We start from the raw sequence: 20,094 nt of genomic DNA on the forward strand, positions 1-20,094 counted from the left end.
GTTTGTATTATCTGCCATTGCTATGTGCCCCAATTATTCGTCAGGAGTCATTACATTGGTGGGCCACAATGAAAGGAATCACAAGAGTTAATTGAAAACATGTTTGGTCTCTTTAAAAAAGAAAAAAAAAGAAAAAGTGAAACATGCTTACTACTGGGTGGTAGATGCTAACTAATGCTTTCAATTAGCACTGCCGCTGATGTGGCAACAGATGTGATGTTTACGTGACTCATCGCAAAACAACATCGATGAATACAACCGGTGTTTATGTATGTTTAGTAATCTTGTTAAAGTCGGTTGATCGTTAATTGTGTCATCATGATATAATGTGTAATTTGGAAAAAAATTGAGATGTTTGGTGGGTATGTGAGAACAGGCAAGGAGGCATTTAGAGTCTTTCCGTTGGCACTGTGGACTCATGAGAGTTTTATTGCAGTTTCCAGTGCAAAGAATCTGATGTCATCATCATGTGTTGCGCCTGCAGTACAAAATCTCACTCCCGGTTCCACAGCTGAGTTTGAAACACGAAAATAAACTCAAGGGGAAAAAATAAGGCATATTCTGTATTATTTTTCAATTTATTAATAAAATGATACTGTTAAAACTATAAGGCTATCTTGTTGCTCGACAAATACAACATAATTACTCTTTAAAGAAGCAAACTCAAAAAGTCTTAAGATCAATAACTTAAAATGAAAGTAAAATAAGATTGCTGAGCTGCTATTCTTGTGCACAGACATGGAATAAAACCATTTTTATCATCACAATAATACAAACATGCACTTTTTCTGGCTAACATATTTTTAAATGTCTTTCAATCTTATCACACTGCTGCATTAATTCCGAGAAGACGCAAGCAAGCATTATCTTTAAAAATCAAATTGAAAAGATGAGCAGTCCCCGAGAAAAGCAGTTTTAGGTTATAAATTTTTACTGCATTTGAATTACAAATTAAGAACTAATATTTGCTCAAAGCATATACTAGAATTTTAAACCAATGAAGCATCGTGTTTGATCTTTTGCATTGTTAAATTTGGCAGTTACTGAGTTAGAAACTGTGCAAAATGTAATTAATCCTAGAGTGGCAGGTATCAAGTGTATTTATATGTAATCACAAAAAAAGAACAACAGTGTTGCGCATCATACAGTCGCAATTATTGTAACTTGAGCACCATTTTGAAAAGAGTTTTAGTCATATCATAAAGACAAGGCACAACGAATAAATGATAGTATGTGTGTCAACAAAAACCTTGAACACACTGATACAAAGATCTTCAACATCAACAATATCTAGACAAAGCTTTGCAGTTCCTTTGGGCATGGGGAAAACATTGAAACATTTAGTCAGTAACAGACTTGCCGTGCACATGTTCTTTACCTCATTATATAACATGAAGGTATGTCGTCTTAGTGTCGACCCCTATCACATTTTTGGCCGTGCACCTGTAAAATCCTGTGTCCCGGCTCGACGGTTTCTGTATCACCAGAGAACCTCGAGGACTCAGATAACGGTTACCATAGATACGAGCCTGGCCCAGCACCCTCAGCTGTGTCATGTCTGGTGTTTCCCAGGTAACTATCGCCTGGGGAGTTGCTATGGTGAGACAAGGCAGCTCCACTGCGACGCCAGGTCGTGTGTAGGTCACAGGTGGGGGTCCCGATGTGATCCGAGGGGGATAGGCGATGATGATGACGGGAACTGTGACAACTGAAACCGAGGAACTATCTGGGCTAGTGGACCTACAAGTATAAGTGCCCCGGTCAAACACAGATGTTTGCTGGATCACCAGCGTCCCGTCATCTTGGACCAAGTACCGGCCGGAGTCCCAGCTGTCACCTCTGGATAAGACCTTGCCGCTGGGAAAAGTCCAAGAAAGTGAGCCCAGGGTGTGTTTTGGGGCTTGAGAAGAAGAGCAGGGTAGGCGAAGAGTTTCTCCGTTTGTAATGCTCATCAAAGAAGCTGTTTGAGTGCTCACTACTGGTGCTGAGATGGCGGAGGGTGAGAGAGGACCTACTGGATCAGGGGCTACAAGCGAAGACGGCCCACGTTGCGGCGTTTTTGGAGAAGCAGGTTGTGGGGGATGAGGCACCACAGACAACGCCCGCCCCGATTGAAATACTTGTGCGGCTCGTGAGCGAGGTGCCACAGAGGAAAGTGGGCGGGATGCTTCTTGCGGTTCTGAGACCTCCAGCTCGACCTGAATTCTTGTCTCTCCTTTGTCGCCGCTCACCACGCACACCAAAGTACCGCTGTCGGTCACCCGAGCAGCCCGCAGTTCCAGTGTGCCGTTTCGATGCACCGTGAGCCGACTGCCGTAGTAAGGGGCTGGTAGCACACCATTACCTGGCAAATACCAGGTCAAGCGAAGGGATCCATGAGCCGGACATGGCAAAAGAACAGTTTGGCCTTTGGTTATGCGCTGCTTCCCTGTTCTTACCACGCCAACAAGTTTGTTAGCCGTGCTTCCTGTGCCTGTGTTGCCAACACTACTCCTGCTTTTGTCATTGGTTACTCCCGAGTTGCCGCTGACCCAACTTGCTCTACCGTTGTTAGTAGAACTGCTTGTAAATGCGCCATTTCTAGAAGTGCCACTTCTGATGCCAGTATCTCTACTGGGATTTGCATCACTGTTAGCGTTTTCTGCTGCGACTTCATTGCTTCTTGCCCTGAGATTGATTGCATCATTTGTTTCTCTAACTGAAGTGGCTCCATTTGTCAGCCTACTATTCAAAGTTTCATGTCCATTTCTATTCATAATTCCACTGTTACTTGCTTTTATGCCAATATTTCCACCCCTGTTCACACCGACGATGACACCACGGCCAAGCTGGGTTGTGATTCCACTTGTAGGCAGTTTGAATCCGGCGCCTGGTCTACTAGCTGCTTTGTTAATTTCCGTGAGTGTCCTTATCCGAGCATTAATATCAGTATAGCCACTGTTTCCATTATTGGGAACGTCCACCTCGAGGCCTACGACCATGCTGCGTTCCCCACCTGAGTTGCTTGCTCGGCATGTATAGTTTCCGGCATCTATTTTCTGGGCTTGACGCACCTCCAGAGTTCCAGGAGAAGCCACCGTAACTCGGTCAGAGTAAAAACCAGAACTGGCTTTAATGACACGGTGTGCTGGGGAGAACCAGGTCACTGTTGGAGGGGGATCCCCACTGGCCTGGCAGCGAAGAACTGCTGTAGACCCCTGACGTACTTTAATAACTTGGAAACTTTTGTCATCATTGAAGATAGGTGGAGATGTCATCATGACCTTGACATGAACCTGATGGGAAATATTTTGAAGGAAAAAATCTTTAATTATGAAGAGGTGATTCTCACATTTGGGAGCATGCAATTTCTTTTAAAATTCGATTTCAACTTTACCTTCATGGTATCTTGACCTCCTTGATTCTCAGCATAACAAGTGTACTCGCCTTCTTCCCCCCTGCCCACTGCCGGAACCAGCAATGTTCCATTATTGAGAACAATAAGCCTGCGTCCTCGCCCTGTTCTTTCTTCTCCTTGCAACACACTGTTCACCATAGTTCCATCTGGTAGACTCCAACTGACTGCCGGGTCCGGTAATCCCGATGCCAAGCAATCCACCTGCAATGACCCAAATCACACTTTTAAAGGTGAATTTAAATGTAATCAATTCTTTCACTCCAGAGTGGGTAATCGATTGCTTGGAGGTGTCATAAATCATTTGTAGAACACTGTCACTCGTCTCAGTCCGTACAATTCAATGCACACGGAAAGAGAATTAAAAATTAATTGAAACAAGTTGCGGTCAGTATTTTGGTGTCTTCTTTTGTATATGTCACTTCCTCTTTTTCAGTAAGCTTCTAAATAGCTGTTAAAATATTCATCATCAACCATGAAGACTGACTGATGAAGCAGTGCAGCATATTACATGGCTGAGAAACTCAGCAATACCCAAAAATGAAATATGCTCCAAATCATCATGTACCAGAAAATAAACATTTCACAGAACAGTCACAAAACCATCCTAGTATTCAGCCGCTGACTTCGCAGTCTGACCCAAGATATCTAAAGCATCTTAAAACTGAAACAACTATAACTGAATAAAGTTCTTGTTTCCCAATCCTGGAAAGTGTGAAGATTGGTTTAAGACGATACTGATTAGATCACTAACCTCAGTCACCTGGGACTTTTTATGTCATAAATCTAATCACTGGATCTCTTAGTTTGACACTGAAATAATCCCTCAAATGTTAAGGGAGTTAATTGGAGCAGACTGAATCTTGCGTAATGCTTGATCTATTTTTTTGAAATGTTAAGGTACCTTCAGTGCTTTTCCAAATGTCACCATCTGATTGAAAGGCTGCTTGGGCTCAATCTTTGCAGGCTTGATAACCACAGACACACGTAGGAGGCGATAATCATCAGCGACTTTGTTGCGTGCAATGCAAAGGTAGTCTCCAACATCCCGCTCTGTCACTGACTGGACGGACAGTGTGCCGTTTTGATGCACTTTCAGACGTCGGTCGAAACTTCAGTATGAACAAACGTGTGAAAAACAGACAGAGATATTGAGTGTCACACAATGAAAATGCAACATTATTACCATCATGTCACATAGTGTCTGCTGTCATACCTAAAATTCATATCGACCAGTTTTCTGCCGGGGGTCCTCCAAATGATGACGGGGGTTGGGTTGCCTGTTACAGAGCAGTGGAGCTGCAAATTCTCACCATAAGACACAGCGGTGACAGGGGGCGAAGTTGAGACAATTTTGGCTTTACTCAACGGAGAGACTGGCAAGGCGTGTAAAATAACTGAAGCTTTGTCAGAGGTGTGTGAGGTGAGTGTGGTATTATGTGCGGCCATGGATGTTTTTGTCAAGTTAGTCGGCTGTGAGGGAGAGGTGATGACTCTTCTATTGATTTTAGAGGCTGAGTCAGCATTAGCGGACTGATGAGGGTAAGATGGGGATTTGGGAGTGAGAGGGGTCACTCTGGCAGAGTCAAGCGGCTTTGAATGGAAAACAGGATGAGGCAAAGATCTGTTTTTCAGAAAAGGAGATGAAAGTGGTGTGATTTTCGTATCATTGGTCACTTCTGCTTGTTGTGTCGCCTCTTTAATTTCCACTCTCACTGTCCTCTTATCAGTTCCAACCGCGTTAAAAGAGGTGCACTCATAAATTCCAACATCTTTAGGTCCAATCTTTCGAATATGCAGGGTCCCGTTTGGCAACACAAAAAGGTTGCCATGGAGAAACTGGGATGGACGAACTACAGCTCCGTCTGGGGTACGCCATCGCAAGGTTGGTGGAGGGGCGCCTCTGGCAGTGCAGTCAGCATAAAAAGGTCCTCCTGAAGCCAAGAGTAAGTTTTCCTCTCGGGTTTGCTGCATCACTGGAGGCAACGATGACACGTGCAAGCGCACCGAAGCACTGGCGGCACCGGCTGAGTTGGACGCCACGCATCGATACGCCCCCCGATCACTTAGTAATGTTGATGAAATATGGAGGGTTCCATTTGGATCCATGCTGATTCGATTGCTGGAGTTAGCCGTGGAGGTCAGGACAGAGCGGTCGGGAAGAACCCAAGAGAGCAGAGGTGTCGGAACACCGCTGGCCTGACACTCCAGGTGGACCTCCCCGCCCTGATGGATTGTGGTTTCTCTATAGCTAGCAATCTGCATTCGAGGCGGGCGTGTCCACACTTCCAGGGTGGTTAGCAGCCTTGTTATGTAAAAACAAAGCAGATGGCAGATGTAGAAAACATTTCTTATCAAGTGTGTGGTGCGTTGATATTCATAATTTGAGTCGCCTCACCTGTCGCGACCCAGGAAACTCTGTGCACTGCAAATGTATGTGCCCCTGTCGTGTAGCTGAATGTTTTGGATAACAAGGGTACCATTTGACAAAACCTCAAAACGTTGAGCCCTGGAATGGGCAGACATCACCGCTCCTGAGACCCAGAGACGCAGGCAAACCATCAGAAAGCGCAGCAGTTGGTAGAAAAACCAGTAGACAGTAAATTTGGAAACCTTTTGGGGTTATCGGTCAATTGTGTAATGATGTTGAAATCAATACTGTGCAAGTCTTACGCCATCATTATTTTTTTTTTTTAAGCAATGGCCTTTTCGAGTGACAGTCACTCACTAGCACACAGTGTGTGACTGCAGAAAGTCTTTATTTTTCCTGCTCCGGTGGAAAAAAAAAAATGTAGCTGTGTACATGACATTTAAATTACTTTCTGTTTCTGGAAATGGAAAACATAGGTTTGTCTGTTCCGAGGAGGTCCACACTGTATTTGCTGAGGTAATAAATCGGCACAGAAATCAGATTCAACAAGTCTGCAGAGAGATGTTGGACATGAATGTAATATGAAGATAAGACTGACCTCATTTCCATATAAATTCATTGTGTATTATGTCGATATACGTATGCTGGGACAAATGTGTGGATATCTGTTATACTGCACACACCTGTGGCGACCTTGGTCCATGTGATGGAAGGCTTCGGCTCTCCTTGAGCTTCACAAGTCAGCCTGGCAACGTTTCCTGCTGGGTATGACACCGTTCTGATATGTGGGTCTGCAATCCTTGGCCTGGATCGGAAAGCTGGAAACTGCGGGGACAGATTTCTAAATGCTTCAGTTCAATATTGATATTGCAAAAATTTCAGTGGAATATTTTAACAAAGGTTATCACAGATTGATAGTTCATCAGCGACGGGCTCATCACATTGGATTGTACAGATTTGTAAATGATTTAACGTCTGATTGCTATAAATCCAGAGGGATTAAACGCCCAAACACATAATGGTGTTGTAATAGAGCATGTGTTTTTCATCTCTGCTTTCGAAATGGCTCTGACGGAGCTCAGAAAAATCCCTAAAATTGGAGAAATGCCATCAACATCCCTTAGGTTTAACAACAGGCCATGTGATCATAGATTAGACTATTTTCAGATCTATTATCCATTTTCTCCTCATCTTTTTGCCCTAGGGCTTGCACATTTGGGTGAGTGTGAATGCAAAAAAGTTTGATGGGAATGCACCAACCCAGTAAATTACATTTTAAGAATACCCTAAAAGGAATATCCAGCTTTATAAATGACTCAAAATGAAGTCTAAAAAGGTTTGTGAATAAATTAGCATTCAAATACAAAATTGTGAGTAAAGTGATTTCGGCTTTCTACTTGGTCTTATAATCGTGTGTGTTGGCGTAAAGACTTTTTGTAATCTATTAAGACTCACCCGAGGGGCGGCAGGAAGAGGAGATGGAGACCACTGTGGCCTGCTGCTGTGTGAATCTGGAATGAAATTAGCTCCAGGGTTTCTCCAGTCAGTTGGGGGTCGACTCTGGTGTGGTGCGCCAGACACAGGCCTCCCTTTGGGGCCGACCTGGCCGATATTTGGCCTTTCTCTGGGTGACGCAGCGGTATTTGATTCTGTTGTTGATGTGGTAGTTGAAATAGAAGATGCACTAGATGTACTGTCACTCTTTGGAATATCGGTGGAGATGGCACTGTTTATATAAGTAGGCGTGCTAGTTTCTACAATAGAAAGCTCAGCGATGGTAGTTGAGGGAATGTCTTTGAATGGATCTTCATTATTCGTCCTAATGGAACCAGTAATGGGTGAGAGAGTAGTTGATGAATACGTAACAGTTGTAGAAGCAGTCGATGTAAGAGTTGAATATGTTGGGGTACTTTCAATAGTTTCGTACATGGGGGTGATTATGGGGGGTAATGTCAAAGGAATTGGGTTGGCAGTCATCGGAGTAACTATAGTTGATGTTGGACTGTCGTGAAAAGTTACAACAGATACGTCACCTGTAGAGGTAGTGATAGGATTATTTGTAAGACTGATTGAAGGAGTTGTTGCCAAGGAAACAGTGGAAGAGAGGGTGGCCACACGAGGGGTGGAGAATTGAGATTCATTTAGGATGTCCAACAAATTACTTTCCAGCCCTTCACCCTTTTTGCCATCATTTCGGCTCAAGGCTGTTTGTGTGTTTGGGTAGACGTCGTCAGAGTCTGTTTGCGATTTGGAAACAGCCGACTCGGCACTGTCTGGTATGTTGCCTGAATGAGTCATCAATGAAGTAAGGGAGGAAGGAGTTGGTCCCGGCAAGTCAGATGTTGAAGTGGTAATACCAATTGTGGTAGGAAGAGAAGGAGGTGAAGGTTTATCAGTCTCAACATTTGGCGTTGAAAAAGGAGTTTTATTACGATCCGTATTTTCAGATAAAGTTGGGGAAGTTGTCGTTGTCACCATTTGAATAATGGAAGTGTCAGGCATCACAGTATTTGGCGTTTGGTTGAGAGGATCGGGTAGCGGTCGACGTGATGTCAAAGGTTGCCCCCTTGTCCTACCGGTGACCCGTCGCCGCTGGCCGATCCTTCTGCGGGAGTTCCAAGGGCTTTGTGGCCGAGTGTTTGGCAAATTCGGCATTTGTCCCTTTTGTGGTTTTGACGGTCGGATTCTTGTGGTGGGCTTTGTTTCCTGCTCCTCTGGGTCAATTTCATTAGTTCCGAATGTTGGCTTTGAGTTAACAAGCTCTGTCTGTGTTGTTGTTTGGGGTGATGTCACATTCTCATTCTCATGTGTTTGTGTTTCTGAGGACTCTTCACTCTCACTGCCTGATTTTAACTCATTTTTCGCATTTGTTGTGACTACTAGTGTGTGAGTGGGGTAAATGGGCTGTAGACTTTCCTCTCGCAGAACAGCATCATCAACTGAGGAGCCCTCCATTTCCGATCCATCTGCTCCTTCTGTGTTATCGCCATCCTCATGTCTCTCTCTGTCTTCATCATATCTCAGTGATGTTGCTGTGGGCTTCTCTGTTATGATGTCCTCGCTATTGTTCGCGGCTGTCGTCTTTTGACGAATCTTTGCCAGTAGGTCAGCCCATTTTAGGGGGTCAATTTTTTGTTTGTTTGCGGTGTAACGATTTCTCCTCTGCTCCGGTGATAGAGGTCTTCCCCCTCTCCTCAAGGGACCCTCTCTTAACGGCCCTCGTCTTATGGGCTTCTTCACTTGATTTTGTCTATTTGGAGATTGTTGAGTACGACTTTGATGTTTCCCATGAACTACAATTCTCCCTTCTTCCTCTACTTCCTCCCCTGAGCCTTCCTCTATTTGACGGAGTAAGGGTGCCCGTATCTTTGTTGATCGCCCAGAGGCTGATTGTGGCCCCCGTGGAGCATCTCCAAGTGACAGCGTCTTCCTTGGGTTTATTTCTACATTCATGGACAACGAGGCACTACCATACTGGTTGACAGCGACACAACGGTAATGGCCAGCATCTCTCAGTAAGGCGTTAGGGACAAAGAGACTCCCATTTGATTGCACAGTAAGTCCACCCGATACTGCGAATCCCTTACTAACTATATTCCTGTTTGGTAACACCCAAAATATGTGTGGTTCTGGTGAACCAGAAGCCTTGCAGGACAGGCTGACAGGCTGTCCTACTGCCCCTGTAACAGGACGTCCGACTTGCTCACCTGTTGGTGGGGCAGAGGACCCCTCTACCGCCAGACGCAGCGGTAGAACATCTAAATCCCTGCCAGTCCGCGCTACACAGTAGTAAGTCCCTGCATCTGAGTGCTCTACATTCTCTAACACTATCCCAGAACCAGAGACCTGAATCCTAGCGTCTTGACTACTGGAGTCAAGTTTGGATCCATCTGGCAGAATCCATTGTACTTTGGGCTGACTCGAACTAAGAAGAGGACAGGTGAGCTCCAGCTTAGTGCCGGGGGCTACTGTCACTGCTGTAGTGGTATGGTTAGTCAAAATGAGTACCCATGGGTGAGAAGCAGTGGTAGATGTTATAGGTTCAGTATTGGGGTCAGGATGAGCAGAAACTCTCGTTGAATATATAAGGCTGACTGTGTCTCGGCCGGACTGTGCTCTGTTAAGTCGAATACCAATAGCTGGCTGCATTAACCAATGCGGTCCTGTTGAGATAGCGGCTTTGACCCCGGTATTATAATACCCTTCTGACTCTGCTGTCTGCCTGTAGCGGTAGGCCAGCTTTGGACGTTTATTCAGCATGAGTTCCCTCTCAAGGTGTACTGCAGTCTCACTATAGTAAGCCAGAATCCTCCAAAGACTGTCATAACTCTCTCTCTCCACAGGGCACTCAAGAGAGAATGACAGAGCCATGGCAATAGGTGAAGAGGAGAGTAGGGAGAGATCGGGAACAGGAGACGCATTCTTAGAGTCCGCCGAAAGAGTGATGTTGCAGCGCAGTTCAACACTGTTCCCCTGTTGATCCGACAGGCTGAGTGAAGCAACGCCTAAAGGCTCTCTGAAAGTTTCACTTGGTGTGATTTCTCCTAGTTCCGTCCCGGCTGGTGTCTCTTCTCCCCGCAGGGTAATGACAGGGGAGGTGCAGGTCAGATCTTTCTGATCCATCAAGCCTTGACCTTGAAGCCCACTTGGTGACTCACATATTGGACACTGAGGACCTTCGGAACATTTCATTAAATCTGGTTGAAAAGACAGACAAAGAAAAATGAGAGAAAATTATCCCTTATCCCGAATGTGACGATGTGTACGTCAGAGCTGTCTACCGCGTCGCTAATGCCAAATTTAGCATGCACGCTCTTCTATACTATTAATTACACTTCATATCACTTACTAATTAGATACGGTTACTTAATCTGCTCATAAATCGTAAATATGCAAAACCTAATTATTCCGTGGCAAGCATTACCCTTTGTTTCAACGGCCTGCACGCAATGCTGCCAATATGTATTAGTCATGGGAGGTTAAGTCTGGCATGTCAATGAGAACCATTAGATATTCCTGTCTTCTTTGGTGTCTTTGTGAGAATTCCTAAATAGACTAAGAGAGATTCTGAGTGTGAGAGGCAAAGGGGAGCATGTGATTAAAAGCAGTTCGGAAAGGGGGATGTCAAAGGTACACAAAAACACAACCAGATGTATTTAAATGTAAATGTAATTCATATATCAACCGTCAAGCTTTATTTGACGTTTTGAAGTTACAAGACACATTACAGGCTCATCAATCAGTCGGAAATGGCGTCTTTACGTTTTCATTAATAATGCTAACCTATTGGTTACCTATAAGGTTGAATACATTAATATTAAAGGACAATTAAAAAACACGAACCTGGGTGAAGAAAACTCCAAGCGGGAAACCAACTCATCCTGCAGTCGCAGCTCCAGGGATTAGCCTGAAGCACTAGTGTTTCCAGCATCGGTGCCGTCTGTAAGGTGGCCTGGGGCAGGGTGCTTAAACTGTTGTTGGACACGTCAAGGTGTCTACAGAAGGGAGAGTTTTTGGAAGGCTGTCAGCCAAGAGGTAATACAGTAATAGTGCATCTGAAAATCCTGCATTTAGTGGCTAGCAGAAAATTCTTACTCAGTAAAACATTTCTTCCCTTCCTTTGATATTGATTGAAATTAGTTGTGCGCTTCCGTGATATGCTGATGACACTTGATGGGGGTTCAAACTTGTTTAAATTTTGGGGCATATTTTATACTAAAATTTGATAACTGGGATGAATCCAAGCTATAGAAAATAAAAGTGAAGTCCTGGAGACTACACCTACCGCAGTGTTGAAAAGTAGTACGTGTTCAGTAGTGAAAGTGTACAGAGAGCCTGGGGATGCAGCTGATGCAGCTTGTTTCCTTGTAGACGGAGCAGACGGAGGCTTGGCAGCTGGAGCAAGGCCCGAGGGTGGATGTACTGGAGGTGGTTGTGATCCAAGTACAGGCGCAGTAGCGAGGTCAGGCCAGAGAAAGTCTGAGTTGAAGAGATCTCTGTCAGCTTGTTGTAGCTCAACTTTAGTATCTGTGGTGGAGGAGATGAAAATCCAATGATTAATATCAAAACATTAAAAACAGGAGCGATTGGAAAATAGCCTTATCGTACTTCTTTAAGTAGTGCATTTCTAACGATTTGAATCATCAACTTTTTGAATCAAAATATGCTTTCTTGTATTCTCTGCTGAATCTCTGCTCGCTCTTCCGGTCGTAGAGCAAGCCTCGACAATACTTCATGATGATAAAAACAACGTTGCGGAAGGCTTAGACTAAATCGGCTCTCCAGGGAGGATACTTCCACAAGTGGGAAAAATCCAGCTGCTGACAATTCAGGCACACGGAAATATGGATCCTATTATCACAGTATGGCAAATACAGTATAGGCACTCATTTGGCTGAGAGATGAAAAGAAAGGGCGGCTTGGGGAGTCACGACGAGGCACTCGGGTGCCTGTTAAAATGTTCACTTAGTCGTTGTGGGGTGACTTATGTAATTACTGCATTTGATTCCAGCATGCATCCACTTTAATAGCTAAATGTAACAAAAATAAATGTAATTTTAATGATAATAAAACTTCACAAAAATGAAATAAAATTCAAATGAAATGCCCCCAAACTAATGGAAACTACATCTCACGTTTACAAACGTGAGTGTTTCCTTCGTTTTGGTCACTTTGGACTTGCAAAAAAGTCAGCAGTGAGACACAAGATGCTGAAAGTAAGAAATATTAGTACCTTTTTATTCCTATTTTTTTTTCACATTTTTATTTTATACCTCTCTGACTTCAATCACCCTCAGTTGATGGCCATGGATATGTTTGAACTAAAGTGCTGTTCTTTATTTTCATCATAATTCAAAGAATGATAATTGGCTTAGTGAAAAGTGCCATTTTCCCCCTCCCAGTTTACCTGTAGTGATTTCAGGTCTCGAAACAGTGCGTCCGCCAGTTGGTGGATGTCATTGCTATGCAACATCAAAAGCTCCAACCTCTGTAGCCCGGCCAACGATCTATCATGAATCCTCTGGATGCTATTGAACCTGTATGGTGGAAAAACACAATCCAGTTTAGTGGCAGTGGTTGACTTTCATATCGTTCTAATGTCAAAACAAAAAGGAAATATGCTAAATGAATTAATTGCCTCAAGGTCACCATTTTTTCATTTTTTTTTTTTTTTTTGGTAATATTATAGCATTCAGTAGTTTTGGCCCCCTTTTGCATTTAGGCCAAACTGAGATTTTGGAGGATAAACTATAGTCTGCAGTTGCCTTGACACCTACAGTCAAACTCCGCATGTGTGTTTGCACAGTCAACAAAAGCAGCATCTGCCAAACAGCTTGTGTACGGTACAATATACGTATATGAGGCGAGTAAACTTTGTGCCCGGCAGCCATTACCCCAAGTTGATGCGGCGCGTATGTGCAGGCAATCCAGAAGGGACGTTGAGCAGGGAGCGGAAAGTGCAGTGGACTTCATTGGCCTGGTAGCAGTTGCAGCTCCTGGGGCAAGCCTGGCCCCCGGGAAGCACGAGGGCCCACAATGCCAGCATCACACCCACACTTGGAAACATCTTCAGGGTTATCACTGGCTGACAGACCAATTATGAAAAAAAAAATGAAATAAAAGTATTGCAGTGTATCCCCCCAAAGTAATGAAAAGCTTACCTTAGTCGTTCAGTCAGATGGAATATACAGCACAGAATCTTTCATTGTCCCAATTAAATGCGTTTTTGTAGTCCCACAACCGGCGTGGTTCCCAATTTTCTGGAACCTGATTACTTCCTTCGGTTATCCATTTACCCCGTGAATTCCAAATCCAAAGTTGTCACCGTCATAAAAGGATAAGGGAAGGGAAAAAAAACACAATAAAAGTTTAAATTAGAGACATCCACAAGTTCTTTCAAGTAGCATCCAGCCGGCTTCTGTGTTTGCGTGTGTCGGGGGATGAAATGGAAACTACTGCGTGTGTGCGTGGGCGAGTGTGAATGACAGTGGGTGTGTGTGGATGTTTGAGTGCAAGAGAAGAGAGTGGGCTAAAGTAAACTTGCAGAGAAGCAAAGGAGGGGCTTGCCTGCACTTTTTTACTGTATCACGTCAGTGGGAGTCCCTCTCCGTGCTGGAAAAGGCATGGGAGGGAACGTTAGTTTGGCTTTTTTTTTTTTTTAAAAACATTCATTCTTTTTCTCGAAGCATTATGCACACGAGGGCTTATGTAATCATTTTGTGGAAAAAAAAGTATAAAATAAAAAAATGTCATGTATTGCGTGAGCTTTCAAAAAATTCAACGTTTGTGGCTATGATGCCAGATTTGTGTGTATCACAAAAACTTGGCCTTTGAACGGGGTTGTGTAGACTTTTTATATACACTCTTGATAAATCCTATCAAGAATAGGATCAACTTCTTAACAATATGCGGATATTTTTAGAAATGTATTAAAAGATTTTTAATTAGTGCTAAAATGTATGCTCACATCCATTCTCATTAATTGCCAAAGTTGCTTTCAGGCTCAACCAGTGTAAATTGAAGCTAAAGTCGAAACCTCTGACCCTTTTAGGTTTGTGAATGTGCCACAGTCCCTAAAATAACTGCCACATTCCTTTATGCAGAATTTTTGGAATAAAACTAGTGCCCAAGTTTGAGTTCAACTGGTGAGACAAGTCATTACCGGAATGCAGTGTTGCTCCCTGGGAAGAATTTTAAGTGCAGGATATAGTAGTTGTGGCTGATCCATATCGCTTAAAAGTTTGTGAGATCATTTTATCCCAGATTGTTAGTGAATTTATAATGATCCAAACTCCTTGTGAGACGCTACAGGGGGAGAACAAAAATAGGCCGATGTCACTCAGCTGTTGTCTCCCGAGTAGGCATCGCAACGCCCCGTCCTCTCACCCACCCACTTTGCCACCGAAGATATTTTATACAAGAGAACTTTTTAGTCACGGCTGGTCAAATATTTTAGCAAAACGGTAATTGAGAGGTAAGCCATGCTGGAAAGCAGATGCAAGCGCAAGGTCAGAGCCACGCCAGGCCTTTTTTGATTGTGGTTATAAAAGTGGGAGGGCTCAATCATCTCCCGACAGCTGCAAACATCTTTAAACATGAGATGTAATGTTGTGCTTTTACTAGATTACTCCCAGATGAATCTGTTTTTATTTTCAAACTTCTCCCCTCCTGTCTTTGCAGGCAAGACTATTGCAAGATGACTTGTCATGATGCGCTGCAGCGACGTGATCTACAGTAAGTAGATCATACTGTACAAGTTCATGACTGAAATCATCTTTCTACTCACTGTAATGTAAGCTGTAAGGTTGTTTTTTTTGGGGGGGGTGGTGTACTAGTGTGACAATGCTACAGTATACAAAGCAATGTCCATAAAGGCATGCTTGGTTGGTGTGGAAGAACGTGACCTCAACCCATCAAACTGCATTGGCATGTAGTAGAGCTCAGATTAGGCTCACAGGTCACAGGGCACATAAAGTAAAACAACAGGCCACAAAGTTGACCTTGGAGAGCACCATACAAAAATCCAGTTAGTCTGTGTTTATAATAATTTTCTACGGCAATTTACCTACAGTAAATAATGGGCTTGATACAGTGAGGAGGATTTAAAAGAAATATCGGTTCTCGATTGGAACTACCAATCGGATGCGTTCAGTACTGATTTCTGGACCTCTCCAAAGTACTACTCCACTAGCAGGGTGTTCTTTCCGCCCCGCTAAATTACCCACAAACTAAATGTAGACAATATTTCTTGTGATCCAAACACATAATCATACTCTAAATCTTCTGCCCTCCTGCTGTCAAAATATTTTTAATTATACTTGTAGCACTTGTTTATTTCGATAAACCACAAACAAGGGTGCTGACTAGCAAACACACATTTTTTCACTGTTGTTGACACTGAGCGACATTCTGGTAAAAAACAAAAAAAATAGCTCTTTAAGCCTCATTGAAACCTGTTGAATAGAGTTGAGAAACACTAGTCTTATATATTTAATGACCTTTTTGGGGATTTATTTTTTTTCTTGTAAGTACATCTGCTCTCGTTCTGTCACTAAAGCTGCGTGCAATAAAGAAGTTGGCGAGCAAGGTGCTGATGCCGCTATGTCATCCCTGGCTGTATTAAAATACATCGCTGCCATAAAACATGACGATTGTGTCATCAATTACCACGCGTGTGTTTTAGTCCACGTAAAAACGTTATTTGATCACAATGCGTTACAAGACCCCCCAACTCCTCTCTTGCTCTCTCTTTCTTTGTCTCTTAATTTATTTCAAGGTCATTTTGAAAAAAAGCAAAAACAAGAATAGAAGGAGCACAGGCAGCCGCAGCTATCCTTAGAAAAAAAAAAAGCGAGAGCCAGAATTACTCATGACCTCCAGGCTACAAGCACTTTGAGGATGCATGCTCATAAATGGCTGCTTAAACCTACTGGACACAACTTGCGCTCCAAAAACTGGTTGTTCACTACACAATTCTCATGAATACCATTGTTTTTGTCTGAAATGCAGTACAATGTAGTTAGATTTATTTTTGCATCTTACCAGCCTCTCTCTCATTCATTGTATTTAAAGTTCCCGTCTGCTAACATTAGCTAAATAACAGACCTAACCTTCCAAGATTTACGGCCTTAATGACAACCAACCCTCTTGAAGTCTGAGGTGTTCCCGCTGTGCCTCTGCGGGTGCCGAGGGTCGTGACCTCACGTTTTGTCAGAGATCCTTTGGGAAGATTTTACTTTAAAGAAATTTACTTAACCTTGCCAATAAGTGACCTATGCACTGCATTCAGAATAGATAAATAAAAAAGTACAGCACAAAGATGAGGCCCTATTTTTGTGTCTTATACACATTCATATTTTGTACCTTTTTGTAACTTTTTTATGGATCTTCTCTTGGGAAATATCTTCAAAGAGACAGATTTTCTATCCTTGTTTTTTTTATTCTAAGCTTGGAAAGAAGCCTGTTCATATTAGGCCTTGGAAAAAGTACAAGAGCGACCTTGGAGTACAGTAAAGTGCACTGCCATTCCTTTATAAGACGAGATATTGTACATACAAGTATTTGAACAAAAGCTGGAACTCAGCCAGTTCAATTCATGTTTTTGTGAGATCTGCAAAACACATTAAGGCAAAGGCAAGGGGGACCTTGCAAGTCTGGATCTTGCCGCCATAGAAGGACTTAGATCTGTGGTCATGCTGCGCCGGATCATCATGCGCTACATGCTTGGATGATTTGCACAAGATTTAAAAAGGATTTGTGAGATTTTTAGAGACATCCGATAGAGGAGAGATCAAAACTACTTGTATTAAAATTCGCGGCCTGTCTGCATAATTGAATAAACATAAGATGACAGTGTTCCGCGGATGATGTAATCCACACAGACACAGTGAGGAAATAGTTGTCGTCTTATTTGTCAACTGTCCGACCAATAAAGCTAACGTTATTTTCCAGCCACAAAACTTTTGGCTTTCAGTTTTTGGACTGTTAGAAGCCCCAAAGCACTCTTTCCTCCTCCATTAAGTAAACTAGCCTTTAGGTGAGAACACACCCTTAAGTGAAACTATGGCCTCTTTATGGCCATTGACTACAAAAACAAATTTCTTTTTGGAAGCCCAAGACACCCGTGATGGGATGACATCAACCGTTCACGTGAAATGCATGAAGCCAAGTATTTTGAGCAGCATCAGGTGTCATTTGGTGCAGGAGCGCAGATTAGTCGAGACGCCAATCAGTGTGCGGACAATCATTTCATGCATCTCAGCTCCAGTAAACAAAATTCATATTCTATTATTTTCAATAATAAAATAGCTAATGTTTGAGACAGTGAAAAAGTACTTGACCCAGATTGGAGCCGAGAACGTTTTTGTGAGCCAGCTGTGCAAAGCACTCAACCACTGCGTCTATTCAGCTAAATAACTTAAGAGGCACATCTTGCAGTGTCTAAGATAAACATTGCTAACTAATTAAACCCCGCGAGACATAAAATCAAGAGGAAATGTTTTGGGGGATTGCTGGTCAATGGCATCAGAGTTCTATCAAGCTAGCTCCAATGTTTAGTGGTGAGCGGAGATGGAATTGTACCCACAAACGATGCAAGCATTCCACACACACGCTACATTTGACCTCAATGAGAACCTTAAGCCCAGATTGGGGATTTCATTTCTTTCCAACCAAAAGGACTCATCACTGAAGAAGAAAAAAATTGCAGTAATTTGTGAAACTTGGAAACGTTCTCCTCGGATCATCGCTGTGCAAACTGTTGTTTACAGACAAAACAAAAACATTTGCTATGTTATGCAAAACTTTGTAGTGTGGTTGAAAAAGAGCCAAGTCATTTTGATGCGATCAAAGCAATCATTTTCACTTTGACTGTTAGTCTGTTTGCTTTGGGAGCAGTGAACGTGCAGAGACTGTTGTGGTGTAAAACGCTCGCTGTGCATGGGACTTGGCTAAAGACCTCTGATGTGAACAAAGGTGCTAAGGTTCATGTTTTCAGTCATTATCTATCAATGTGTGTCATGTAATTAGAAACAAATCTCTGGTCTTTAAAAATCATTTAAAGATTGAAGTCATCATTTTTATTATGTTTGAGTAAGCCTGTAAGTTTGAGCGTTCAGGGTCTGATGCCTTTCAGATGTTGTAAATTGAAGTGTAGATGAGCCGTGGATGGGAAAAAGGAGATGCCGACGTGATGAAAGGGGACACACACTGCTAAAGGAGGGGGCGAGATTTATGAGTTGGGGCTAGGTAGGCAGAAGGGGTCAAAGGCACTGAGGAAGTGGAGTCAAAAGAGGGTTTGTGGCGGGGCTGCCTAGCCTGGGGGCGGGACATGCGATGTCCTGTGGCGGTCCACAGGACAAGCTTTAAATCAACCCACGAAAGTGACAACATTCCTTTCGTTTCCCCCCCACCCCCAACAAAACCCCCTCTGCTCTTCTCGGTCCTCTCCTTCATGACTATTTCAGCAGCGACAACTCATTAGCAGCGTTACATATGATATCATTCGGCGATAGACACAAACAACATCAATAATTGAACACTGCGCTAGCTTGCCACGTAGCCGCAATAAATCCACTTTAATTCCACACTATACTTTTCAAGTCTCCATCGAAACGTGATATTCATGAATGCGACATTGACTCATTTTGGTGTCACTGTGTGTCCCGGTAGTCCAACTAAAGACAGCGGAGGCAAAATTTATTCACTAACACTTGTTTATTTCCAAAGCGGTTTCGATTTCAAAACATTGGATAGGGAATAATGCTACCGCTACTTCTTCTTCTCAGTCTGGTTGGTTCCAGTACGTTTACAATGTGTTGCATGGAAAAGCTTTGGAGGACCTTAATCAGTAATTCTGCATAGTTTTTAAAAGCCTTTATGCTTCATCATGTTTGGAATCTTCATTCATATGATTCACTCCGATAATAATAATGCAGCAAAATGGGGGACCGTACTATCCACGAGTACTCCGAAAAACGGCTTGCGTGATTTTGGGTCGGCGTATTGCGTACGTAATGAGCACTCTCCCATTGAAGAAGATGTCGAATGGACACTTCCAAGTTCCATTTGCTGTTCTCTCATCCTGCATTTCCTCTTTTCCCTCTTTGGTAGCATTACAAAAATCCCTAAAAACCAAAAAAATAGAAAAAAATCTCTTTGTCCTTCCGATGCTCACTTGGTCTGAGGGGACTTGATCTATTAATGAGTTTCATCTTTAACGGTCACTGGCAAAACAAATGTTCCTTCTCCTTCTTTGAGGATTGTTCAGTTGCCAAACAAAGTGGACATCCTCGAAATGTTAATTGCGCTGCATTTCCCCACTTAAACTTTACGCAGCATTCATTGACTTCACAGCGGTGTTTCCTTAATAGGGACCCTGAGTACCTGCGGGTTCTGGTCTTCCTGCATCCGCTGTGGCCCCTCACAGCCAGTGCTTAATAGTTTTTATTGAATGTGGCTCCCGGAGTGAGCCAACAAGATTCCCCAGTTTGCCATTAAATAGGTGAGAAACGCCCGGTCTAAACAAATGGTGTGGTTTTTTTTTATCCTCGGCAGTGATTCCCTGTGAACTGTAACTACTTAGCCCTCGTCTTACTTCAATTGGTGCAGCTCAGCACTTTGGCACATAAAGTCCATTCACTTGAAGCAGGCTATTTTGTTCAAACACTTTGAGAGTTTCTTAGGTTTCCTTGGGTCCCTCAGGCCTTGTTTCAGACGGTGCACATGGCTCAAAACGGGACGGCAACCGCCGCGGTCACTTTTGAACTAATTTAATTTGAAAGTTGACATTCAAGACTCGGGGAAAACATCTGTGGAAAATGCTAAAAGA

At 43.2% G+C, this 20,094-nt stretch overlaps 1 protein-coding gene and 1 long non-coding RNA gene across 3 annotated transcripts in view; one reads left to right on the top strand and one right to left on the bottom strand.

Annotated features, from left to right (window-relative positions):
- Window positions 1-402: 402 nt before the first annotated feature.
- Window positions 403-13,799, bottom strand: LOC133159987 (matrix-remodeling-associated protein 5-like). 2 transcript variants are annotated; one of them, XM_061287473.1, is made up of 12 exons: window positions 13,427-13,799; window positions 13,160-13,346; window positions 12,673-12,802; window positions 11,551-11,792; window positions 11,109-11,260; window positions 7,221-10,462; window positions 6,449-6,590; window positions 5,793-5,928; window positions 4,611-5,699; window positions 4,299-4,506; window positions 3,377-3,598; window positions 403-3,275 (listed from the first exon to the last, which is right to left on the bottom strand). In XM_061287473.1, exons 2-12 carry the CDS (start codon window positions 13,330-13,332, stop codon window positions 1,383-1,385), a joined length of 7,629 nt encoding a protein of 2,542 aa, XP_061143457.1. In that variant the 5' UTR covers window positions 13,333-13,346; window positions 13,427-13,799; the 3' UTR covers window positions 403-1,382. The 2 variants fall into 2 exon arrangements, with proteins under 2 accessions (XP_061143457.1, XP_061143456.1); XM_061287472.1 differs by having other exon boundaries at window positions 13,160-13,350.
- A 1,105-nt stretch (window positions 13,800-14,904) lies between these two features.
- Window positions 14,905-20,094, top strand: part of LOC133159994 (uncharacterized) — a 55,810-nt gene continuing 50,620 nt past the window's right edge. The window contains exon 1 of the long non-coding RNA XR_009715781.1: window positions 14,905-14,999. This is a non-coding gene — a long non-coding RNA (uncharacterized LOC133159994). The remainder of the gene's footprint in view (window positions 15,000-20,094) is intronic.

Source organism: Syngnathus typhle, linkage group LG9 (genome assembly GCF_033458585.1).
Source record: "Syngnathus typhle isolate RoL2023-S1 ecotype Sweden linkage group LG9, RoL_Styp_1.0, whole genome shotgun sequence".
In the NCBI taxonomy this organism is placed as follows: domain Eukaryota; kingdom Metazoa; phylum Chordata; class Actinopteri; order Syngnathiformes; family Syngnathidae; genus Syngnathus; species Syngnathus typhle.